We start from the raw sequence: 27206 nt of genomic DNA on the forward strand, positions 1-27206 counted from the left end.
TGAAAAATGTCTTATTTGAAATGCATTTAAAGTTTCATTTAAAAGGACATTGAAAATTTTGTTCTCTTTTAGAAATGTTTTCAAATTTTATTTTATGGCTTAAATAAATAAAGTAATGAAAACTTCCAATTTGCAGCTTGATCAGTTATAAGCACCATTATTGTGTAAGTGTTTTTCATTTTTTTTTATTTACTGGGGTATAAACAAAAGTTATGAAAACGTCTAGTACATTGGCTAATGTCATTTTTCATTATGAAAATCTTTTCACGTTTCTCTTTTTAATTTAGTAGAATATATAAAGATGAAAAAAAAGCCCAGTATAATTTCTTAATAATATCCTTTTTTAAAATTTTTAACTAGTTTTTATTAAAATTTAAAAAATATGATAATCTCTCTATATTTTGTAAACCAAGAGCTCACATCAGCAATGAAAATTTAGTTGTCCAATAGGACTACTTGGATATTTATTTAGTGGTCCAATTACATTTATCCAATTACATACATTACAATCGTTCATCTTAATATCTTACAATCTTGAGAAAAACTAGAATTTTACAATTCCATAAATCATGTTTTGGTACGCATCAAAATTATTAATTACTATCTATAACAACCTACAACTAATTAGATTCATTTGTCCATAATGATAAAAAAATAGTAGTTATTAAAATTACGTGTTACGTACAGAAAAAGTAAGAATTAAAAAAGTATTGTACTAAAAATTAATTATCTAAAAATTATAAAATTTTGAATAAAATCGACTCTAAAAAAAGCGAAAAATATTATTTTATTGATGAACGTATGTGTATGTGTATGCAAAGCATAGCAAAATATGTAATTTTGAAATTTCACCACTTAAATTTAAAGAATTTTGTACTTTTGAAATTTGCGTAAATAAATTTTTTAAATGCATGAGCTATTTTTCGTTACCATCTTGTAAATTCCAAACGCACTTCAAACTTTAGCGACATTTGTAGAACATTTGGCGACAAATGTCATCGTATTGGCGTTAACCCTAAACATGATAAATAGAAATACTTATATAACGTTTCATTCGTAATATATGTTAAACCACAATAATCTTAATCATCACCTTGGGTGTTCGAATCGTATTGAATTAATTACTTCTATTAATTAAAACTGTCGCAATTTTTCTAACATGACAAATTTGTGTTACTCTGTGACCGAAGGAATTGACATGACTGGACGCTTCATTAGGACATCTGAAGTTGTTCCAATACATTGCAAATGCAATTTTTTAATTATGGAAGAAGCCCTTTAAGGCTAGGTGCGGTTTCCGATTAAACGCGTGTAATGGATAGTTCGACCCGTTACGGCAACTAAAAGGCGGCTGCTGACCTGCACTTGAAAAAAAGACTCGAAGACGAATAGAAAAAACCGTAGATCACAGCCTTATTTTAAGTTACGTACTCAAGGGTGGTTCTTATTATGATTTGTTAATCGAATCAGCATTTTTTATGCTGATTTTTTTCTAGAAAAATTGAGTATATAAGTTGTTGGGTTATACGTTATGGTTATATTGTTGCTTTTGTGGTTCAATAGATAACTTGTATCATCATGATCGCTAAGGTAAGTTGGATAAGTAATATTGATTTGCTTGGAATACACGGCGAAAATAATGCATGGATAAATTATTACAGTCGCCGATTTAAATCAAAGATTCTTTCTAGATCGAAATATCTATTTTTTACTTAATCTCGATTAAAAGATAAAAAAAAAATATTTTCCATTTCTTTAGTAATGCAATTTTACTTACATTATATTAGAATAATGTTAAAATATTTATTATTTCGTTTGGGTACATCAAAGTTTTTTCTTCTTTTTTTTCCTCTTTTTTTCCAAAGGAGAATTTATAAACCATTTTTCATATCGATGATGGTGAGAATTGTAATTTTATTTTATTTTACAACCGGCGTTGAGCATTTAGATTCCAATTCTGAGTTTACGATTATCAATTTTCATTTCCGTAGCCTTATAATTTTGATGACAACGCAGATGACAAAGGAATTCCTGGATCAAGCATTGAGCCTTTGAGGAGAACTTTTTGAAGGAATTAACCTGCATTTGAGTTACATGGAGAGGAAAACCACGAAAAAACCCCTATAGTTAGCCTGATTGGCAAGGGAATTCCAACCCATGATCCGCCTATTACAGAGGATATTTACTTCAGCTCTGTGATCGGTGCGAACTAGGAATAGAATTTATATCGACCAAACCACCGCTGGGATTCGAACCTGGCAGCCTCATTGGGAGGCGAACTCTCTATTCCCTGAGTCACCGCATCTCCTTAAATCTCTTTTGACGATTTAAGTTTTCATGGCGATTTCATATCGAGATTAAGTTTTCATGGCGATTTCATATCGAGATTAAGTTTTCATGACGATTTAAGTTTTGAGAGACTCCTGATTACTACCTACGGAATTTATTACTAATTGAAATACCAACCACTTTTCGACTAACTAAAGTTCTAAAATGTCTACTCGAGCTCTATGTCGAATGACAATGCAAATTTAATTCGTATTATGTGTAGAGTAAGCAAAAATTATGTCACCAAATAAAACTTATCATCAATCGCGATTTACACTACTTTCCGACTAGGTAGAGTTTTTACAGAACAACTTGAAAAGGACACTATCTCATTACGGAGAGCTAGACAAATTTCAGTATTAAGATCCATCACTATATACAACCAGTGAAAGTAAAGCTCTAACTTACTTCAAGGCTTCTTCACACTCGAGGCTTTCAAACAAACTTTGTCATATATGGCCAACTTTATTTGGAAATTCTACATTTATTTCATTGAGTGAGTTATAAATTCTGAATATTAATTTTTAGGTAATTATCGCAGCAGCTCTTGTAGCTGTGTCATTGGCTCAACATTATGGATACCCAGAACCAGCCCATCATCATGAGGAAGAAAAGTACCCTGTAAGTATATAATTCTATATAAGTATATAAGTCTCTATATAAGTATATAAGTCTCTATATAAGTATATAAGTCTCTATATAAGTATATAAGTCTATATAAGTATATAAGTAAGTATATAAGTAATATGAATTTTGACATTATTAGTGTCATTTTTAAATTTAACAAAAATTAAAAATAAAGAAAGAAACCATGGAATAAATCTTTATAATGTTCTTATTGCTTTTTTTTTGGTAGACTAAATTCATTTTATGTAGAGTAAAATTTATATGTTTATCGAACATTTGGAACTTTGTTCTGAATGTAAATTTTACTCTTTATAACGGAATTTTTTTTTTACAGCATATAGATTTTAAGAGAATATATATAATTTTAAGAAAATATTATCAAACCATGAATAAAGGATTACCTAGTTATATAACAAATTTCAGAACCAATTAAGTTTGATAGTTGAGAAAGTCTAAAACATTGTTTTAAATATGAATTTTGCACTTTTAATAGTATTTTGTGCCAAATTATAGTCCTGATAGGTGAAAGAAAATATATTCTGATTGTGTAAAAATAATTATTATGTTAAACGTAGCAAATGTTGTTATAAAATGAGTTTTGAAAGTTTTGCTAAAAGGTATCCGTCTTATAATCAAAAATTTAACTGATTTTACCCACTTTTTAATTTGTTTTTTTCTTGTATTATTTTTTGACTATTAAAATGAAAACAATACTTTAATGCAATATTAACTCTAAATTAAAATATTTTGCTTAAAGGTAATGAATAATAGTTTTAACGATGGTAGAGTTCAAATAATTTTATAGAAGCGAAAAACTATTTAGTGCTTATTTAAAAAATAAAGTAGCACTGTAAATTCTTCGATAAGAATCTGTTTTTTAAATTTATCTAAAGAAAAATTTATGAAAATTCAATTTATATTAAAGGTTATATATCAAATAAAGCTATATTTTTGAAACTTTAAACGTTTATTAACCCTATTACGCAGAATTTTTATTAAATATATTTTTCATACTTTTTTCATAATTTTTCAAAATAAATTAAAAATATTATATTTAGCATTTTAATACTTTATAGGTATGGAATACAACATGAAACACTAGTATCTTTTTCTGCGTCAGAGGCGAAATCTTCCAAACGCAGCTCAATTCTAAACAATAATTTTTCAAATTTGTTCTTACTTAGATCTAAGAGAAACTATTGTTTAAACTTAAAATTTTTTTAATTTGCAAGATCAATTATTGATAAATCTTTAAATATGAATGAAGAGAAAAATTTTCAAGCTACTTTTTTTACATTTTATATCTTAGTACAAATATAATCTCGATAATATATGAGATTTTTCAGTAGCTATTAGACTGTTTATTATAATTAAAAAAATACCAAAATACACTTTTGCTTGTAATTTGAGCGTTAGAAAAAAAATATATAAAGGTCACCATTGTATAATCTACGTCAAAGCGACAACAAAATCACTGCAACTTCAAAATTGCAGAAAAACTAAATTGAGGAGATTAATATATTCGTTTGAAAATAAAACTTTTGACAATTTTGATATGAATTAAAAATGCAGGTTATTAAACATCTTTACAAATCAATTAGTGACAAAATAATTTGAAATCAGTTTTGAGTTAGAACTTTTTTCTTTTTTAGAATTAAAATAAAAGAAATAATAATTTTTGTTTATTACGTCGTTATATGGATTTTGGTTAAGAGATAACATAATTTATGCATAATATTTTTTCAGCCCCAACCATACGAATACGGTTATGAAACCAATGATGATTATGGCACCACCACCTTCAGAAAAGAGACTTCTGATGGAAAAGGCAAGGTTGAAGGCAGCTACGGATACAAGGTTTGTAAAGTCATCATTCTTTTACTGTGCGCTAAAAAAATTTAATTTTTAAAGTTAGGAATTTTAAAGGTTTATTGTTTTAAAATATTTACTAAAACGCGCTGTTTCGAAAATGTCCAGCATATTTAATTTCTTTAAAGTTAGAGATGCTCCATGTCCGTAAAAGGAAATCAAAACGGGTAGTAGAAACATTGCTGTATCTTTCTTCCGGAAGAAGGCTCAACACTGTAAAAAATAGCGATACTTTGGGTGCATTATCCGTAAAATCCATTGCACCGAAAAATCCATTTTTTCCTAAAAATATTATACCGTTAAAGCTGAAATATATAATAAAATATTATATACCAGGAAGCTGAATTTAAAGATAAGCTGTAGTATCATCTTTTCGTATTACAGTAATATGTATTTTGTATTTACAATAATGTTTATTTAATTGGTGTTATTCAGTGATTTTACTGTAATTATTGCGATAAAAATTTAAGTATATCAAGGTTTTTGCTCTGCATCAAGTTGCGGTTAAAATGGATTTTACGGTAAATTTTTTTTACAGTTTTAGATTCCGAAATTTTGCAGGGTACCTATTCAGTAAATATAAAAGTTTTACCCGTTAATAAGTTAATCTGTTTAGTTACTTTGAAGGAAAGGTAAAAATAAAATTTTCTTATTGCCATTTTTTCATTTTTTCCCGGTTAAATTACAGTATTGTTAAATGTATTAAATTATTTCAAACATTTTCTTAACCTTTAAAGTGTTTATTCTTAAAATGTGAATATTTTAAGCATGCCTACTGAAATTTAGAAAAGAAACTAACAAGAAGTTGAACGATGAACTATAATAAAAATAACAATAAATTTATAAATAATGAAAATAGTGATGAAATAAATATCATTTAATGCAATCAATAAAAACAAACATATAAATAAGTATGATAACAACTAGAATAAACTAAATTAGTTTCACGAAATTATTTTATTCTATTCCTTCCAGTGTTTATTTAAAATGGGAAAAAAATCATATTCTTATGAAAGAGAGATAAATAATGTACTTTTTCTGTACATACAAAAGCACGTTTCCAATAACGCTAAATTGTTATTTTAACATAGTTTTACACACCACACTTTAAGTAAAAAATAACTATTTTCTTCCTAATATAATGTTTATAGTGCATCAAAAATGAAATTTAACTTTTTGATTCAAAAACATATAAGTTTTTACACACAGAAAAAAATTTGAGTTATATAACCGGACAGAATAAAAGGGACATTTTTGGTTTAATAAACATATTCCGGTTAATAAAACTAAAATATACGAAACATAAACCACTCATTTAATACTTTCTCAATTCACACGGTACACAAAATTACAGTTTGAAAAATTCTGACTCTTATTTCCTCTTATTAGTAAAAAACGCAAAATTAACGCGTAAATTAAACCGAATAAATTGTTTAGAGTTATGCTCTCAGGTATCATGCTAAAATTACCAAATTTTATTACTTATTATAAAACCATATTTAATTATTCATTGAAAAAATATTCTTCAGAAAAAATCTTCTTCAGAAAGCGCTTCTGAAAAAATTATCAAAATTTTCGGTATTACCATTGAATCTGAAACACGGTTAATTCAACCATATTCTGGTGGTTTTAACTGAACTTTTTTTTTCTCTGTTTTCATTAGACTTAAAAGTATTTTAAGATAGCTGCTTTAATTCAAAACTTAAAACCTGAAGCTAGAATCTTTTTACATAAATTGCTAAATATTACTATGATTATGTTTTAATTGCAATCTATAGTGTAATTATTCTTAATATCGAAAGATTAATTACTTTCAGTATGCTACCTAGATTATGAACGTTCTATATTCATCACCACACTAAGTTTTTGGTCAGAAAAATGATATATATTCCATTCCAATTGAAGAACTTTGCGGAAGAACTCTCTAATTGACTTTTAAAAAAAACTGTGTAAAAACAGTAGGAAGCTGTATTTAAGGATAAGTTGTATTATCATCTTTTTGATCGGAAACTCTCTTATTTAAATGTTTAGGATAATCAATTTATTTTCATCTCTTGGGGCAATATGGTGACATTGCTCCAAAAATTCGGGTGCTTTAACATAATATTCACTACACGCGTCAATTATAAAAACTTTTTTTTCTTTGTTTGTTTTTTTTTCTTCTTTAAGTCACACTTCTTTAAGTTTCTTAAGTCACACTCCAAGACAAGCTTCATTTGTATAATTTTTTAGGACCTCCATGGAATTGAACGAATTGTAGAATACGTCGCTGATGAGCATGGTTACAGAGCCCAGATCAAAACTAACGAACCAGGAACTGAAGCACAAAACCCCGCTGATGTTGAACTCGATGCCAAACCCATAATTGTTGAAGAGCCACCCAAGTACGCAGCCCCTGCATACTCTGCACCTCAACCACATTACTACCCAGAACCCGAACACTACGAACCACGAGTTCCCCACTACCCACGATATTAAGTACTACTTAAGGGGTTTCTCACGGCAGCTGAAGTACCTGATATTTTCTGTAAGTATTCACTTTTGTCATTTAACAGGTTTTAAGAAACTGGTGGTCATTTTTATTAGTCACGAAATAATGTCAGCGTTTAGACAAATGTCATTGTACACTTTAAGAGAAAAACAATAGCTAGCTAATAATTTAAATGCATGCTAGTAAAATTAGCAAAATGGCGTCCGAGCGACAAGTACAAGTTTGAGATAATGCCACCTTATGCTTTTTTTTTTTTTTTTTAAATTTTTAATTTTTAAATTTCCCAGTTTGATTTGAATAGCCAATCATGTTAAGTGATGAGCTGACGTCACTTGAATGTAATGATGGATCTCGATATTTTAAAAAAAAATGCAGACTCGGTAGATTTTACATCACTACTAATAGTAGAAATCATAATATTTGGTTGAAATTTTTTTAAACTTTAATAAACGTCTTCCTGTTTTTCTTTTTCTATTCAAAATACGGTGCGTTGATTACCAGTTTCGAAAGCATAAATCTGACAAATTAGCATTGTAACTCATTGAGGGATTTTCTTAACTGTAATTGTCTACTTTGAACTAAACTTTCTTTAAGAATTTGTTTTTAATTTTTAATTTTGTGAATGTGATTAAAAAGAAATGAGATTAAAAATAACTTCAGTTTTAGAAAAACCCGTGAAAAGTTAAACTATAATATCAGTACCTGAAATCATATTCAATGCTAATTTTATTTAACTTTAAAATGCTAAAATGAGCCCTATATTTAGATTAATTTAGTTTAATTTAACCATGATATTTTTTAAATCAAATTGAAAAAAATTTAATGGATATTAAGGATATCACTTGTCATCTTAACGTCGTCATCACCGTAAATTTATTTATTTATATATTTACATACACATTAATATATTTAAATATTTATGAAATATTGCTGTCTAATTTCTATTATGAAATATTCTGATTTTAAACTCAGTATAGATTAAGCTTTAAAAATCTATATAACTATAAATATTTTGTTTATGTGCTTCAATAATTCCTTTTGCATAATTATTTCAGATAAATAGAACTCTTATTTAATATTAGTTTAAATGATAATTTGGATCAGAATTTTTTGCAGCGATATTATCTTTTTGCATTGACTATTTTCATTCACTGATATAAAAAAATATTTAGCGGAAAGTATTTCATAAAATTATCTCTCTTTTTCATTTTAAGTTCATTATAATAATAAATAAGTATTAAAAGAGGAAAAAATTAAATTATGTGCTAGAATATTAAAACACATTATTTAATTAAATATTAGTTTAGAGATCATGGATTGTCTATTTTCATAAGACTGATATGAAAAAAAATGTTTTATGAATACCTTTTTGTAAAATTATTTCCTTTTTAATAATTTTAAATTCATTATAATAATAAACATTAATTAAGAGAAAAATATTAGAAAGAAAATATATAATTTATGTACTAGAATAGTAAGAAATATTATTTTATTAACTAATTTAAATTTCTATCATTACAGGTCTTTAGCCCTTTATGCTCTCCTTGCCTTTCCTCTATTCTCTATCAAGATTTTCTGAGGTTTTAGAAGTATGGATTTCATGGGTGGTGTACTGCTCTTCGTCTTCTATCGCTCTGTGCTTTCCTTTTCCGTTTTCGAAAATATTTCTTTGAGGTGATGCATTTCTTGTCTGCAAACTCCATGCTCTGCTCTTTTTTTATTTATTTATATTACAACTCCCCAGAAGAAATCAGCAAAGTTTTGTTATGATGAACTGTATTTAATGTGAACAATGTGCTTTGTTTGTTTTGTATTATTTATTTTTGTGTGTTACGCAAATATCGAATTAATGTAAATGTCAAAAATAAATTTTTTTATGTAACGTTTAAAGTTTTGCTATCATTTGTTTTTGGAAATAACAGTACTGACTTTATTCTGCATACTAAAAATTAATATAATCTTTCACAGTGCGCTGCAACAAATTCCGGATCAAATTAAGGTAAAAAGTTCCAGCACTTTGGGTGCGTCATACTTAAAATCCGTCTTACCGTGAAATCCATTTTTATCGTTATATACTATACCATAGTTTTTTTCAATAATATTTATTTAATTAGAGTTATTGAGTGATATTACGGCAATTATTACTGTAAAAATTGTCTGTGATAGATGCTCAAATTTCACGAAACTTTCTTCGTTTTTGACGAAATCGTTTCCTAACACATACTCCGAGCAAAAATTTCGTCAAAGTGACAAAATAGCTACCGTCACTTCCTCGAGGTAATGAATCTTGTCAAAATTAATAAAATATTTCGTTATTCTATTTTTTCCAAAAGCAAAAAAAAAAGAAAGAAAGAAAGAAACTTGATGAGTTTACTATATCTAACTTTTCAATAATCATCAATTTTCAATAATCATTCAACAATAATTATCAAATAATTACGTTATCGTGGGCAGCATATCAGCGGATTAACGCCACCCAAACAAAATAAGTTGAACTGGTAGAACAGAGAGATAAAATACAGGCTGACCGGGAGTGGAATTCGAACCCGAGATCCTTTTGGTACGAGGATAATTCCTTGATCACCATTCAGTCCGATCGGCTAGGTTCGCGATTCTATTTTTTAAAACCTTGTCTTCCTTCCAGTGTCGTCATTTCAATTATCAATCTCCTCCAACGCACAGTGATGATATTCCGAATTAACGCAGTATTTTCGTCATATATTTGAGAGTTCACGCTTTGTCACAAATAATGTGATTTCGGGACGAAATGATTCTCAAAATTAACGAAATTCAGTTCAAGGATTGTAGAATCGTCAAAAGTGAGAGTTTATTTTCAAGAATGCCGGATTTTTCATTCCGCAATATGTTCAGGTAAAAATGGATCTTGCGGTATAAAATGCAACGGCACCCTGAGTGCCGGTACTTTTTACCGTAATTCGATCCAGAATTTCTAACACTGTGTGACATCTTAACCTGATTTTTGCAATATATCTTCTTGACTTATGAACAGAACATGTCGAAGCGAAGTTTGATTATCTTAAAAACAATTAAAAATTAAGAAGAGAAAATGTTTTAATATTTCAGGGCGTTAAAAAGCAGTTTGACAGTTTTATATCGAATCATTTCAATTTTTGAGTTTCATGCTTTTGTTTGTAACCGCTTGAATTTTTCACTATTTTAATTAGGGTTGTAAGTTAAGTCTTATTTTTTAAAATTTTTTTAATGTACATTAGTATCACATTCAAACACCCATTTTGAGTCTTACCATAGTGCAAATTTGCTATAACCTTAAGGTTCTAAGTTGATATACATTGCCGTGCAAGTTATTCTTAAACATTTAACTGTATATGGTTCACCCTTAGGAAAATTTGCCATAGAGAAGCCTATGGTAATCTATGGCAACCTATGGCTACCATAGAAATTTGTATGGCAAGATACCATACGCCTATGGTTACCATAGAGATTTGTATGGCACAACACCATAAGCCTATGGCTACCATAGAGATTTGTATGGCATAACCCCATAAGCCTATGGCTACCATAGAAATTTATATGGCAAGATACCATACGCCTATGGTTACCATAGAGATTTGTATGGCACGTCACCATTGGCCTATGGCTACCATAAAGATTTGTATGGCAGTATACCATAGACTAATGGTAACCATAAGGATTTGTATGGCACGTCACCATTGGCCTATGGCAACCACAGAAATTTGTATGGCAGTATACCATAGGCCAATGGTAACCTTAAAGATTTGTATGGCAGTATACCATAGAGAAAAGCTGATCTAGATCTCCACCAACGAAACAACAACTTCTATGGAGTCCTCAAAAACATCTTCTAAAAGAAATAAATATCCATTATTTCACCCCGAAGTTAATTAAATTCAACATGTAAACCCACAAGGCATTCCTGGTGAGTCTTTTCCGGCCTCCGGGTGGCCAATTTTTCCATTTTTGAGTGTTTAAAATCCGATGTTCCATTGATTTAGGCTTAGAGTATCAGACCGCCATATTAACGTGTCATCCACTACAAGTGGAATCATTCGCTAACTTTGGCTACTTATTTTAATATTTTTTCGATCTCATTCTTGGTCAAAAACATTTTATTGCAAACGCCTATGCAATTATCTATCTGAATTTATTAAGTTTTTTAATTTCCGGCTGTCTGGTACTTTTATCAGTGTTTACATTCTCATTAGTTTTTTATTTTAATTCCACTTAGGTTCTTGCAATGCTTTTTTACATATTCTTACATATGTTAGGGCTTTATATTTATATTTTGTGTTTAATTTTTGCTTGCCATTAAATTGTTTTTTATCATGTCTTTGTGTTTTACTATTTTACAACTAATATTTCTTAAGTATCCACATATAGTTGTACAATGTTCTGTTACATGTTTATACATAGCTTAGGGTCATCACTTAACTAGATTTGCTGGAATATAGCATAGGTTGACAATTGTTTTGCTTCAATATCATCAACTGGACAGTCCCCGGCCATATCATCTGCTGCTGTAACCAAAAATGCTTTTAACAATTTAATCTTTCCTTAAAATTACAACTTTTTCGTCATAGTGATTCCCTATACCCAATTAATTTTTATTTACTATCCCTGACCAAGTGTAAATTTGTCAATAACAATTATTAATTTTACCAATTTTAATCATATCTTAAACATGTTTTGTATTTACCAATGTTTCTATATTGTGTTCTCTTTTCTAAATGTGCTTATCACAACTCAACATAAATTTTCTGAGTTTTTTTATCCCTCATTAGTATGGGATCAATTAATTTAGCCTGTTTTCTATTCTTAGCTTTTCATAGTCTAATACCATCTTTTTTATAGATAAAATTTTGTTCACATGCCACCACTGGTTGCACCGTTACATATTCAGCTTTTGTCCCGTTTGATCTATTTTAAACTAATTTCGCTTCGACCACCGGCCCCACTCTTTATCTTTTGAGTTTTAATAGTATTTTATTGTTTTAGTAGTCTGTTTAATTTTTAGTTTAGTATCACATATCAAAATTTAAAGAATTTTCATACTCGCTCCGACCATCGGACCGTTATTTTGCTTCGCGTTCTTTTAGGTTCCTCTAATATCTGACGCTTATCTAACTAATTATGATACCAATCAATCAAATTAATGTTTTTTGTACTCGCTCCGACCTCCGGACCCACTTTCTATTTTCTTGTTTTTACAGCTTTAACAAATATTAGTTGCCTGTACTCAATATATTTTGTTCCTAATCAACATAACCATTATTTTCCCCACTCGCTCCGACCACCGGACCCATTTTCTAGCGGTTAGTACTAACTGTTTGAAATTTATTTGAATAAGAGCCGCATACAAAAAGGATTCTGCAAGTAAATCAGGAGAAGTTTATCAAAGAAATTTTAAAAAAAAGCTTTCTGGATATATATTTATTCCACAATTATTAAGTTTTGCATTTTTAATATTATCCATTGTGAAAGATTCTTGTAAGTAATTATTTTTTGACGTATGGTAAAATATCAACGAGAAATGTTGCCATAGCTGTATGGCAAAGGTGTACCATAACCTATGGAAAAATATTTCTTCATAAACTGTAGCACATCTTAGTTTTATGGCAAAAATTTGCGATATAAAAAAATGCCATAGGATATTCCTATGGGGTTTTGCCTATGGCAAAATTTTGCCATGCACTTATGGCAAAACTTTGCCATACAAAAAAATGCCATAGGATATTCCTATGGGGTTTTGCCTATGGCAAAATTTTGCCATTCAAAAAAATGCCATAGAATATTCCTATGGGGTTTTGCCTATGGCAAAAATTTGCCATACATGTATGGCAAAATTCTGCCATACGTATATGGCAAAAGTGTATGGCAAAATTTTTGCCATAGGCAAAACCCCATAGGAATATCCTATGGCATTTTTTTATGGCAAACCTATGGCAAATTTTCCTAAGGGCAGCCTGAGTACAAACATGCTTTAATCTAACCAGCTTATTAAAGTTGTAGCACTTTTGAAAAATAATACATTAAAAAAATTGATATTATTGTTTATTCTTGATCCAATTCTTAAGAGAATGTAGAGAAATAAAAATTAATCACAAATTAAAAGAATGAATAATTCAATTTCTGCCTTAAAGTTCGGATCAAATTTTGTCTCGAATTAAATAAAATAGCCAACTTACATGAACGCAACTATAAATTTAGATATTCAATGATGAATAGTGGTGATTTGTATTGCAGGATATTAAAAAATAAGAGTCGCTCTAAACTATAATCTTTTCACTGAGTAAAAAGCATTGTCAAAACTACCAAAATATAATAAAGTTTACCGTGTTTCAGGCTCAATGGGAATGCTAAAAACACAGTAATTTTTATCGAAGCACTTAAGTAAAATTAACATTAAAATATGGTTTTATTACCATGCTGTTTGGCAGTAATTTTGAAAATAAACTTTAGTAATTTTGTCATGATACCTTAGAGCATGGCAAAAAAACCATTTATTCAGTTAAATAATTTATAATTTTATAAATATATACATACAGCTTTATTATTTTATGAATTGTGTGGTAATCTGAACTGTAATTTGGAAAACCAGATTTTCCGGTTAACTATTACCATAGGAACGGAAAAATTACCAAATAAATCGTTTAAATACCCAATCATTTGTTTTAATTACCAGAATTACGGTTTTTTTTTTTTACCAAAAATGTCATTACCATACAAGTTTGATAATTTTAACAGAAATTTTTTTTCTCTGTGCATATAAGGAACTTCTTTAAACTTAGTTTTTTTAAATTTGCTTTTACAATCTAGTTTAAAAACTGCTAGTTTTCAGTTTCAGTTATGAAAACTTATGGCACGAAATACTTGTTTATTTCTCTCGAAGATTATAACACAATGGATAGCGGGCGCAACAAAAATGAAAATGTTTCAATTTATAAAAAACAATAGTACGTAATAGAATTTTTTATAAGCTTTCATGAAATCAACTTTCAGAAATCTATCAAAATTAACCATTGGTTTTTAAAAACTTTTTTTATTTTAGGTCAGGGTTATTCATGAACTTGCACAGGTGTAAAAACTTCGATAATCAATTCTTTGTTACTTGCGAAATTCAATTTAGAAGAAAAAAAGGATGTGGACAAAATCTTTGTGTTTATTTATTTTCAGGAAGAAATAGTATAAACAAATACGAAACTAAATTGAATATTTTTTAAACAAAGCATCTCTTAGGAAGCATTACGTTTGAGGAAGGGTGGGTTCTAGAATAAACACTATTTCGAAGGTGTTTGGCAAAAACACAATGCAAAAACTATTGTTTTTATTTAATTATATGTGTAAGTTATTTATTTGGCAGAAAAAAACTCCTGCATGACAAAAATTATTTATTGTTAGCGCATTAAGAAATTTCGAAGCAATAATAAACAAGCATTACTGAAATGACCTAAATTGAATTATATTGATGACTTTGTGCATGGTATATTAAAAAAACAATGTTATTTATTTATTGCTTACAAAATAAACCGAATGACGCTCCAGAATTTTTTCACCAAACAGTATTTTATAATTTTTTTTCTATCGGTCAAACGATTCATAGAAAATATTTGAAAAAAAGAATGTCATTTTACTGTTTGAGGTAAATGAAGTTTATGAATTAGTGTTGGAAAAAGTTCCTTTTTACATTGGCTCTAATTTATTATATTGTGACACTTAAAATTTAATGTAACTATTGTCTTATTAATATATATATATATATATATATATTTGAAATTTGATGTAACTATTAGTGTCTTAATTTTAAAATACTTTTCTTAATTAAGAATTCTTAATTAGATTCAATGGACTATTTATCTATTGCTAAATAGTCCATTGTCTTAGTGTCTAATTATTAATTATTTTAAAATGAATTTAAATTACCCTTAATTACAGATAAGCTTTCATGAATCTTCATTACTTTAAATATTTATGAAATTTAAAATAATTATTTTAAGTATAAGTTGTTGAAATATTATTATTTATTTTTAAATTTAGATGGTTTTTCTAAGAAAAATTTAAAAAAAAAACAGTAAAATTCAATAAAAGTAAATAAAAGCAACAAAAAAAATAATTTTTGATATTATTTTTTTCGAACTGAATTGAAAGAAAAATGTAACAATTTACAAATACTATGTGCAAAAATTACTTGCAATTATGCATCTATAAAACCAAAATTTACTCTAAAGTAAGTTTTTAAATGTGTAAATCCCATATTCAGTTCAACTCCAATTCCTATTCTCGCCACATTCTTTGCAGCACATAAACTGAGGGTCATCAAAGAACACTAATCGAAACAATTAATACCTGTCAATAAAATTGCTCCACATTAGGATAATTCATTGAAATTTTTTCTTCTCAATACATGACTGGAAACAAAGAAAATCAACTAAGAGACTTGTGAAACCCAATAAAAAATTTCTACCACTTTCTACAGACGCGCCCTTGTAATTGATCTCATTTTTATAGTTCTTGGTTTCATCTTTTTGGATGATATTTGGCATTGACCCTTTTAGAATCTGACATTGCCGGTAAAACGAAACAAAAAAATTGCTCATCGAGAGTGTGAAGATAGCCTCTTACATTCTTATACCATCCTTTCTTTATTTCACGCCGTAGGGCACTGCCAAATAAAATAGACGGCGATTTTTCCGAGGGGGCATCCTGCATTGAAATGATCTGGATGTTGCAAAACAATTTTTTGATGATATTTTACTTTTTTAAAAGGTATATAAAACGATGGTCTTTTGGTAAAAAAATATCATAACCTGTTGAACCAGGCATCAGGCAAGGAAGATAAGACGGTACACTAGTTCCTTATTTTGAGCTTGACATGGTTTTTAGAGTGAGTTATTTTCTCTTTCTAGTTTTCCTTTAGAAAACTCAAGAAGTATTAAATGCTTTATTAGATATATGAAACTTTTATAAGCTAAATTTTTGTAACACATATTTAAATGCATAAAAAATTTAAATTTGTGTGAGTTAATAGGTATTTAGTTTTTTTCTTCGTATTAATAATGATTTGATGCTCTTACTTTGTAAAGCAGATTAATAATAGCGTGTTTAGTTAACTATCATAGACACATAATATATATTTTTAGAGCTGAGATGCTTTAGAGCTTAGTATTAATTTAAATACAATTTGAAAGTTATATTGTTTTGGAAATTACATCAAGAATGAGTGAGGCAATTAGGTTACTTCAAAAAATTTCAAAAAATTTAATTTTTTTAAAATTAAAAACTAAAGAGTTAAGCACTGAGAAACAATGATCAAAACTAGCAAAATATTATAAAATTTACTATGTTTCCGCTCATTTAGGAACCCCAAATAACTTGAGTTTCGTGAAAGTAATAGTAAAATATATTTTTATAAGAAGGGATAAAATTCTGTAAATGGGGTAAAATTTGGTAATCTTGTCATGATGCCTTAGAGCATGACATAAAAACATTTATTAGGTTGAATTTGCTTTCAAGGTTACTAAATGTGAATTATTATATTTTTTATTAAATGTGTGGTATGAAGAGCCATAATGTTGAGAACGAAAATTTCCGGTAAACCGTTACCATATGAACAATGAACAAAAAAATTAGCAAATGAATGGTTTTAATACCGTATATTTTGATTTTATATTTCATTATTATGATTAGTATTTTTAACATAATAATAAGAATTATTTATTATTATTTTTTAAGCATCTATTATCTAATTATTATTTAAACATAATGGTTAGAAACATAATATCTGAAATTATTTTTTTAAACCAGAAATGTTATTACCATATAGTACAATAATTTTATCAGAATTTTTTTCTCCATGTGCACATTTAACTTTCTATAATTCAAATTTACATTGATTCATATAAGTAATTATTAAGGGTGCAGGAAATTTGCACAATAATATGGTTCAATGTATACCAGGCCTTCTGACAGAGTTTCGTCAACATATATGGACAAGAAATTAAACTAACAATCTCGAATCACTAAAATAGCACTCCGAACCTTATTTCTCAACTGTCTCTTAAACTATATAGATTAATTTAATATTTAAATTCTATAATTAAATAAAATAAAAACCAAACATTTATCCCCTTTTATTTTTGACACACTTTAGTACTTCCGCGAGAAGAACAATTACCCCTCCCTTCTTATTGTGTTTCTCAATCTATCAATTAATGAACTTTAACGATTAATAACGACTTTAAGAAATGAGATTTTTTTTTAGTATTCTTAAAGAAGAATATTTTAATCACACAGTACATTAAAATTTAATGACCTTTTTCCCAATATTTTATGTTTCGTTTAAGCGAAAAAGACCCCTTGTTCATTACATTCATGTTAATATCGTATTAAATAAATGAAAATCTGAATTTTAATAGGAATTATATTCTTTAATTTTAACTACCTGGCTGATAATAATATTTTCCGTATAAGCAATAAGGAACTTTGAGAGACATAAAAACAATCATTAAATTTGCAGTTAGTTTACCCAAAACAGTACAATGTACTAGATAGTTTCTTTAAAGAAGAAAAATAACGTTTTTTAAAAGATAGCTCTCGTCTGCTCTCATTTTAAATGATAATTTTATAAATTGTTAAAGTGAATAGTAAATTTCCAAAACTGAAAAAGATTCAGAATTTTAAAACTTAAGAAACTATGTAACAGATTATTCAACATGATAAAATTATCATCTTATCTTCAGCCTGATAAAATTATGTTACAAATAAATTATCCTTCAGAAAATGGAAATACATTTTTCAAATTATACTGTTTTGATTATATTATACATTATACTTGCTATTAGTTACAGGGTAAAAAATTCTGGAAAAATTCTCATTCTGTATGGTAATGACATTTGTGATGAAAAAAAAAACCCTTCTCGTTAATAAAGCCAAGATATACAGTATTTTAACAGTTAATTTGTTAATTTTTCCGTTCATACGATAACGGTTTACCAGATTTTTCTGTTTTTCAAAATTATAGCTCTTTTTACAAGACATGTAGTAAAAAATGCAAAACTGTATTGTGAATTTAACCAATTAAGTGGGCTTTTTTTTATGACGTGTTCTAAGTTATCATGATAAAATTACTCAAAATTTTGCCACATTCACCAAATTTGCCACATATTATAAAACAATAATTTATTGTTAAAGTAACCAAATTCATCACTAAAGTGCGACGTAGAGCTTCTTAGTGTTCTCATACAGCCAAAAATGCAATATATTCTACTATATTCTGGTAGTTTCGACCGTTCTTGTTTTCGTAATGTACCCTCTATATTTTAATTACTGATAATTAGTTTGTTTATTAGTGACTTTTTTATATTATACTAATTGGTAACTATTTTAGATATCATATGTGCTGAGGACTATTTTTAATAATTTATTTAAGGATAACTACTTTCTATATTATACTGGTAACTATTATACTTACTAGTGACCATTTTTAATATTTTACTTGGATAGCGTCTTAACATAAGTATATATAATTTTATTACTTTTTCAGAGATAGACTTTCTTTCTACTCTAGACTTTCCTTGATTCATTTAGCTTCGGTAATTTAGTTAATTTTAATTTCGTTAATTTCGTTAATTTTAGTTAATTTCTTTATTTATTTAGTTTCGTCCAACATTTCTTTCCCAACGTCTTAGAAATTACCAGAACTAAAAAGAATAATGTAATTGTAAGTTTTTATTCGTCAGTAACATTAAAGAAAAATGGATTCAACAAAAAAAAGTGACAAAAGCGTCGAAACTGTTTTTTAAAGCATAACCGTTACAATATAATAGAATTAAAATATAAAAAACTTAAAAAAAGAAAGAAAAAAAAACTGTTTTGTCAGTTCCGTTCTCGATCTGTCAAAAGAGTATGCTTTATTGGAGAAGTTGTTGGAGAGTGAAAGTTAAATGAGACCATTACATAGATCTGGAGAGTTAACCAGCTACTAACCTTGTTATCTCTAGTTGTAATCTGTTATATTGTCGCAATAAGGACGTCCAGTTTAAATCATCCTTTTTTGGAACATTGTCACTTGTAGACAAAGAAAAATGATATCCTTATATTGATAACCTATTATCGTTTCTTTCCAAACTCTTCCTTTGAAATTTAATTTTAGCTATGGAGAAATAAAATCACTTAAAATTATTTATAGAAGCCAACCAATGTTTTTGCAGCGGTAAGTTTATTTTAATTATGTAAATAAAAGTAGGTTTATAACAGATATTTCTGTTTTCTTCTTCCTATTATTTTATGGAAAATAAAACTTTGCTTTTTTTTGTTAGAAAGATTTTTAAGATGATGCATTTGAAAAAATAAGAATAAACTGAATAAACTCAATGAAACAAGTTGTAATCGTTGAATTAGTTGCTTATAGGAGTTCCGAAATAATGAAAAAGGATAGAATGTCAATTAATGTGAATATATATAAAGCAAATATGTTTTATTTTCTTGGTAAAAATAATTAAAATTTCTTTTAATCTAGAGTATTTGTTAAAGGCCGAAATATGTATTTCAAGTCTAAATGAATTTTTTTTCAGGAACAAGACTTAATGTTCGGTACGGGGCTACTATTTAATTATTTTCATTGATTTATGTCATAAATTTCTTTTATATGCTTTATAATAAATTTTCCTATTGAATTAAATTGAAAACTGATAGACAGCATTAAAATAATAAAAATAAAATGTAAAGGAAGAACTATAAGATAAATTATATAAATTAAAAAGTATTAGTTATTATGCGGGATAATAAAACATAATCATAAAATTAAAATAGTTTTAAATTTACTTATAAGGACACATATCATGTGAAAAAATTAATTCTATTTCTCTTTTTTTCTCATGAACGAATAAATGAATAATTAAAAATCTTTTAGAATTATTTTCAGCCACGGAGGCATGACATATTTTTTTTAAATAAAATATATCGCTTTTTTGTTGTAAATATTTAATAGTTATCTTCAAATCAGTCAAGTTTCTTAATTTCACGCATGAAAAATTACAACGAAAAATAGCTCCATACTATTACAAATTCAATAATATTGTTAAACTACCAAATGTGAAAATAAATTACATTTTTTCCGAAAACTTTTTGAAGCTTATACACGCACTTAAACATACATTTTAAATAATGAACCTCAGTTTAAGAAAAAATAATTAAACTAATTTTTTATAGTTATTTATCGTGTTAAAAGTACTTATTATACCTTTTCTTATAACACTTTAAAAACAGACAATTCATGTGACAAATTTAATGTAAATGTATAATATTTTTCATTTTCTAGTTAAAATTAATAACAAATATAAAACTTGCAGATATTCACATAAATGATTGTAACTAGCGTTCATAAAAGGTCATTCATATTCTGCCTATTACTGAAAATCTGAAATTGTGTTTTTTTTAATTTCAGATTCCACTTTTTGCAGCTTTGGTTGCAGTTTGCTTTTGTAATGCGCCAGATACTTTTAGAATAGATGGAAAGCAAAGCTTAGAAGAATATAAAGTAAGTACACGGAGAAAAAATTAATTACTATATTGTATGGTAATGACGTTTTTGGGCAAAAAGAAACATAATTTTAATAATAAAAACCAAGATGTACGTTATTTAGACTATTCACTTCTCAATTTTTCAGATCCTCAATTTATATATATATATAATACTGCCTCTTCCTCAATTATATATATATATATATATATATATATATATATATATATATATATATATATATATATATATATATATATATATATATATATATAATTGAGGAAGAGGTCCCCTGCTCACTATCGCTCGCCAACCCCCGATAATTGCCGCGCGATTACATTTTCGTTCGCTTCGCGAACAAACTTAAAGTCGTTTTCCTGGAGATTAGCTGACAATTTTTCTGCACCAACATCACATAGAGAGAATATGATAGGATTGTAAAATGTCAGCGGAACTTATTATCAACATTATAAACTTATATAAAGCAATTTCAATACAAACAATATTATAAACTTATATAAAGCGAGGAAGCAACATTACTATAGGGCATTAGCCGGAGATAAATCTCCTTATCCGAAGCACACTTGGTAGAGCCTAACTCAAATCATTGTTGATCTTATAGGATGCCAGACGCTCCCTATATGTTGCTGTATCTCCCCCCCCCCCAGTAATTTAAATTTTAAACTAAAAATAATTAAAACCTGATGAAAAAAAACTTTACAAGAATTACAGACAAATTAAAACATGTAATATTAATAAGTTGATTGTAAGTAATATTTCAAAAACAAATACCATTGCAAGTAATTGCTCATCATCAGCATTGGCACGACAGCCCTTTGTGAGCCTGGGCCTTCCTCAGAAGCTTTTCCCATTCTGCCCTTCTCCCAGCAATTGTTTTCCAGCTCTTCACTTTTAGGATGGCAAAATCCTCATCTACACAGTCCTTCCATCTCTTTTTGGGCCTTCCTCTTGGCCTTTTATTGGAGGGGGTTGCATTAGAGACTCTCAATGCTGTTCGTTCTGGGCTCATTCTCACTACATGACCGGCCCATATCATTCTACTTAATTTAATAGATTTAATGATATCATCGCCATCAAAGATCCTATATATTTCAAAATTATATCTTTTCCTCCAGTTGTTGTTATCGAGTATAGGGCCAAAGATGATTCGTAGGATCTTCCTTTCGAAGGTTGCTAATAACTTTTCTTCCCTTTTTGTTAAAGTCCATGTCTCTGAAGCATAAGTCAAAACTGACTTGATTAATACCTTATAAAGTAAGATCTTAGTCTTTCTTTTTATTAAGTGAGATTTCAATAATGATCTTAAACCATAGAAGCAGCGATTGGCTGCGATTATTCTTTTTCTAATTTCAGGATTGATGTCATTTTGATAGTTTATTTCTGATCCTAGATAAGTAAAATTTTTTACAGATTCAAATTTAAAAGAATCTATTTTAAACAATTTAGGGATGGTTTCCTTTGTGCCACAACACATATATTTTGTTTTCTCTACATTCACTCTTAAGTTAATTTTTCTAGCTGATTTTACCAGTGCCAAAAATTTTTCACTCAGTGCTGTCCTAGATCTTGCGATGATATCTACATCATCGGAGTATGCCAAAGTAATTGCTCAATTAACTTCAATACTGTCAACTGACAAAATATTTTAGTTTCAATCAGAAGTATTCGTAAGTACACCAAGGTATTCGTTTTCATTTAAACGTCTTGACTTTAATTTCTTCGCCGCACATTCCGCCGTCGCGTATTGATAGCACTAAGATTATTTTCCAGTTATTTTTGTGCAGCTAAATCATGTTCAGCTCTATGCCACTGTTGATATCGCCTAAGATATTCACGGCGATCCATTTTTTATAAGAGATATAAGTATTTTAAAGTAAACTCTGTTCAACATATTTTGATAATTTGGAATGTAAATAGTTTTTTAGGAGAGTGTTGATTCGTGCTTCCAATAACTCTATATCAAAGCTATTAAAATACATTGGAATTCTAAAATAAACAACTGCGTTCTATCAAAGCAAACATTTTATTATAAAACCTTAGAACAACTATCTTTTTACAATGCCACTCAAAATTATTAATAAACACTGGATAATATTGCGTTAATGACACTTTTATCTAATGACGTCATAAACAATCGTTTGCATAAAGTTTAGTTCATAATAATCATATATAATCGTTTGCATAAATAATCGTTCTGGCTTTTTATAGCTTTACGTAACAAGTGTGAGATTTTTTTTTTCTTTCTTTTTTTTCTTTTCTTGGAATGGCGATGTTATAATTTTGTTTTTGAGTTAATAAATCTTCCTTTTTATAAACGTAATAGTAGAGTTTTCTTATTTATTTGATTCGAAGTCCTCTGAGTTTTATTTGAGGTCAGTTTGCATTTTGTATTTTTCAACAGCATTATTAAAAATTATTACCTTTTCTCATACATGCGTTCTCAATTTTGATTGGCTGTTTTGTGCGTTACTAAGCAGAAGTCTTCTGTGATTGGCTATGTGTTATCATTCCACTCTCTTCTTATATATAAAGATATATATATATACACTTTTGTCCCTTCTCATCCACGTCCTTATTATTCATGAAGCATATTGATTTTTATTTGCATTTGCATATTTCTGAAGGCAAGAGTTTTTTTTTATCAAGTAATATTTTATATTTTGCCAGTTCATATTCTTGAGATTATGTATTTAACTATCTTAGTTGTTTAATGTTAGTTCTAATAATTAAAAAAATATTGTGTGATAGTTCTAATAGCTAAGTATTAATACACATTTTAATAATATGTTAAAAAAGATTGTATCACTAAAATTCTATTGATATGCTAAAGAATTCTCTCGTCTCTACTTAAATCTAATTTTTTAACAATTCACAATTTTAGAGCCGAAAATTAACGTAAAACAAACAAATACAAAAATATAAAGCTGGTAATCACTTTGCTACAGAGTAGAAACAAAAACAATTAAATTATCGTTTCCTGAGTGTGAAAATGCATACAAAATCATTTCCGGATGGTATACATTTATACCGCTGTTTATGTCTAGAAAAATGCTTAATTGTTTCATGTTTATTTTTATACGTTGTTTTATGCTTGTTTAAAATATCGTAAACTAAAATCGGAAAACATGGGAAATATTTATATTTAGTAAGTTCAAATTTTATTTAACTATACATGAAAATCTCAAAGTAAACTATAATTTTAATACATTCTCAATAATAGCATGGTTTCATATATCACAAGCATTATCATAAGTTATCCCGTCATTTTAATCATAAATGTTAAATTTTACGTTTTTGTCATGTTTTTTTTTCTTAAATTTAATTTTATTTTATAATCAGGAATCTTTGCACAATGTTCAATGTTAACCTAAAGGTCTCAACTTGAACGCTCTCTTCTACTACAATCTCTCTCTACTTTAATTGAAAAAGCTTTCCTTCAAGTTCAGAGCTTTGGAGCTAATATTTAAAAAGAAGTTTTAAAAGAATGCCGAAATATAAGTGGCGTTGTCGAGTCGAACATGAAATATAATGGCTGTAAATACTGTCTTGTAAATTTAAACTTTTATTTTTCAGAGCCCACCATCACCTTATAATTTTGAATTCAATACTAAAGATGAGAACGGAACGTCTCAGTTCAGATCAGAGACAAGTGATGGCAAAGGAAAAATAGAGGGACGTTACGGGTACAAAGACGCCTTTGGAATTGAGCGAATTGTAGAATACGTTGCTGATGAAAATGGCTACAGAGCGCAAATCAAGACTAATGAACCGGGTATTGAAAGCAAAAGTCCAGCAAGCGCGCAATTTTACACGAATCCTCTACCATCAACATACCGTGCTGCGCAAGCCAGTAAAAGCTTCGTTGCACCTGCCACCAGCAGCATTCAGCAGCAATCTTTCACGGCACATGGATCGCAGCAGGAATTTGCTACTGTTCATAAGGCACAAGAGAGCCATGTTATGAAGCAACACCATGATTTCAAGCGATTGGGTGCTGAAACTGCAATTACTAAAGATACATCATCTATGAAAGCTGCTGATACTAAGAAACCAACAGCTTCTTCTGCATTTTTCACGCTTGGTGCAACAGAGGAAAAGAAAAAATTTCATTTTGCTGACAAAGAGCATAAGCAAACATCTGCACCTCAATCTGTAGCTCATTTTGTGCAACAAACGGCTTCAACACCTCTTTCCCACACTTCTCCAGCGGAAAGCTCGTTTGTGCAGTTTGCGTCAGCACAGATGTCTAAATCTCAGCAACAATTCCGCAGCCCATTGGACCAAAGCTCGTCTGCGCATCCACAGCAACAATTCCGAAGCTCATTCGTGCAGCAAACACCAGCGCAATCGCCTCAACCACAGCAACAATTCAAAGGAACATCGGGCCCACATTATTTTCCTCAAAGTGGCTCTCAGCCCTTAGTTTTTTTCCTAGCCCATCAAGGTCAACAAGTCGTATCTCAAAGTGGTCCACAAAAAGGACAATTTGAAGGGGCCCAGCAGCCACAATTCCGTTTCCACACTGGATTCGTTCAACAACCAAATGCACCATTCACAATTTTCCAACAATAAGGAAAAATCTCTTAAAACTTTTCCGGTTCCTAGATCTCAGTGATTAATTTTATGTTGCGTTGATGCATTTGCTGTCGGCGTTGTTAAGTCTTGTCTAAAAATTTATGTTCAGAATGTATGTTGCGATAACTGTATTATTTTTTGCATCCTTAATGAAACCTGCCAATAAAAAATATCAATAAAAAACTTGAGTTTTTCTTTAATCATCTCTAATAATCTTTTAAATATTATCCCAATTTATTATGTACTCCTTGAATTATAATTAAAGACAATCCCAAAATTCTTTATTAAATGAAATTTTCTAATAACTCATGAGTTATTCTCAATTTTATTTATTTTGATGTAAAATAAATAGAATGAAATTAAAAAGTGTTACATTTTGTATTAAAAATAAGAATTATGAAATTTGATACAATTGCAGGGAATTATAATTAATTAAACAAAAAATTGCTGTCAAATAAGATATTATCCCTTTTTTAAAAAATAATTATATTGAATGAGTGATTGCCTTCTACTCCAAGATGCCGATATAATAAAATTGTATAATTACTTAAACAAAGTATTATTAAAATCACATTGTGGCGTAACTACCACTACGATTATTAAATATCAATTCACTAGTATATAAGACATGCTAACTTGATTCAATCATGAGGTACCTTTTGATAGATGAAGGTTGGCATTGTCTGATGGCCTTTCCCCACAACATCTTTAAAAGCACAAAATTGGAAGACATTCCTAATCCTCAAGTTTTTTTAAGCATCTGAACAAAAAGCCATCATTTAGTTGTTGTTGTTCTCAAAGGCCCTTAAAGCAAGGGATGTGATTCTTCTTGTTTTCAGTGGCGCCATCTACAGCCAAGAATTTGACTTCTACCAAACCTATACGTCACACCCGTTTATAGGGCGGACTCATTCATCCACAGATCGTGATTTTGACCTGAGCCAGAGAACGCTCTTTCACCTATTCAGTACCCCCAGAGATATAATTTGTCATTTGAACATGCAGGACTTTGTGACTCGTCAGTTTTAACATGCACCAGTTTTTCTACAAGAGAAGTCTTTGCCCGGCTAGATTCAAACTACAGTAATCACGAACGCGAGTCCAGTGCCCTGCCAACCACGTTATCCCGGCCCCGTAATTTAGTTTAGGTTTATAAATAAAACAAACTTTCATATAAAGCTTCCTTATAAATAAAATGATATTACTCAAAGGGTTTAACAACATTGCAATAATTATAACCCCCTTCTAAAAAAAAGGGGGATGTTTGGAACTGATTCAGGAATTGTTATCAACCTGGGGTGGGGGAGGTCATTAACTATTAACAACTAAAAAAATTTCTACGGCGGTTCTTCTTCCTTTTCAAAAAAATTAGATCTCCTGAAGTCTTGGCTTTTTTTTTTTAAACTTATTTTCCTTCAAAATAATTTTCTGAAATAACTTTCTTTTTAAAATTATTACTAATTGGATAGTTTGCCACAAAACGTTCAAGTTCTAAATTATGCGTTTCATCTAAAATAGTGAAAAAAAGTTTGAAAATCGATGACAAATTATTATGAGAGATAGCTTTATTTTTTAAACATCTATCTTAAACAACAACTAAAAAAACTACTTCTTTTCGGAAACCAATACATTATTATACTCCCTTTTATATCAATTCCATTACCAGAAAATGATATTTATTTTACTTTATTTTTTAAACATTTATCTTAAATAACAACAAAAAAACTACCTCTTTTTTTTTAAATCAAATTCATCATTATACTCCCCTTTATATCAATT

General features: G+C 28.7%; 2 protein-coding genes across 2 annotated transcripts; both read left to right on the forward strand.

Moving 5' to 3' along the window:
• The first annotated feature begins 1442 nt into the window (after nt 1-1442).
• LOC107437968 (cuticle protein 10.9-like) lies at nt 1443-9198 on the forward strand. The gene is made up of 5 exons (XM_016050119.4): nt 1443-1590; nt 2857-2949; nt 4702-4812; nt 7057-7351; nt 8837-9198. The coding sequence occupies exons 1-4, from the start codon at nt 1579-1581 to the stop codon at nt 7300-7302; spliced, it is 462 nt and encodes a 153-aa protein (XP_015905605.2). The 5' UTR covers nt 1443-1578; the 3' UTR covers nt 7303-7351; nt 8837-9198.
• Nucleotides 9199-16060: 6862 nt separating this feature from the next.
• On the forward strand, nt 16061-25624 carry LOC107437966 (uncharacterized). The gene is made up of 3 exons (XM_016050118.4): nt 16061-16196; nt 20757-20849; nt 24426-25624. The coding sequence occupies exons 1-3, from the start codon at nt 16185-16187 to the stop codon at nt 25422-25424; spliced, it is 1104 nt and encodes a 367-aa protein (XP_015905604.3). The 5' UTR covers nt 16061-16184; the 3' UTR covers nt 25425-25624.
• Nucleotides 25625-27206: the final 1582 nt, after the last annotated feature.

The sequence above is a fragment of the Parasteatoda tepidariorum genome, chromosome 1 (genome assembly GCF_982258835.1).
Source record: "Parasteatoda tepidariorum strain Cologne lab strain chromosome 1, Ptep-v5.0, whole genome shotgun sequence".
NCBI lineage: Eukaryota > Metazoa > Arthropoda > Arachnida > Araneae > Theridiidae > Parasteatoda > Parasteatoda tepidariorum.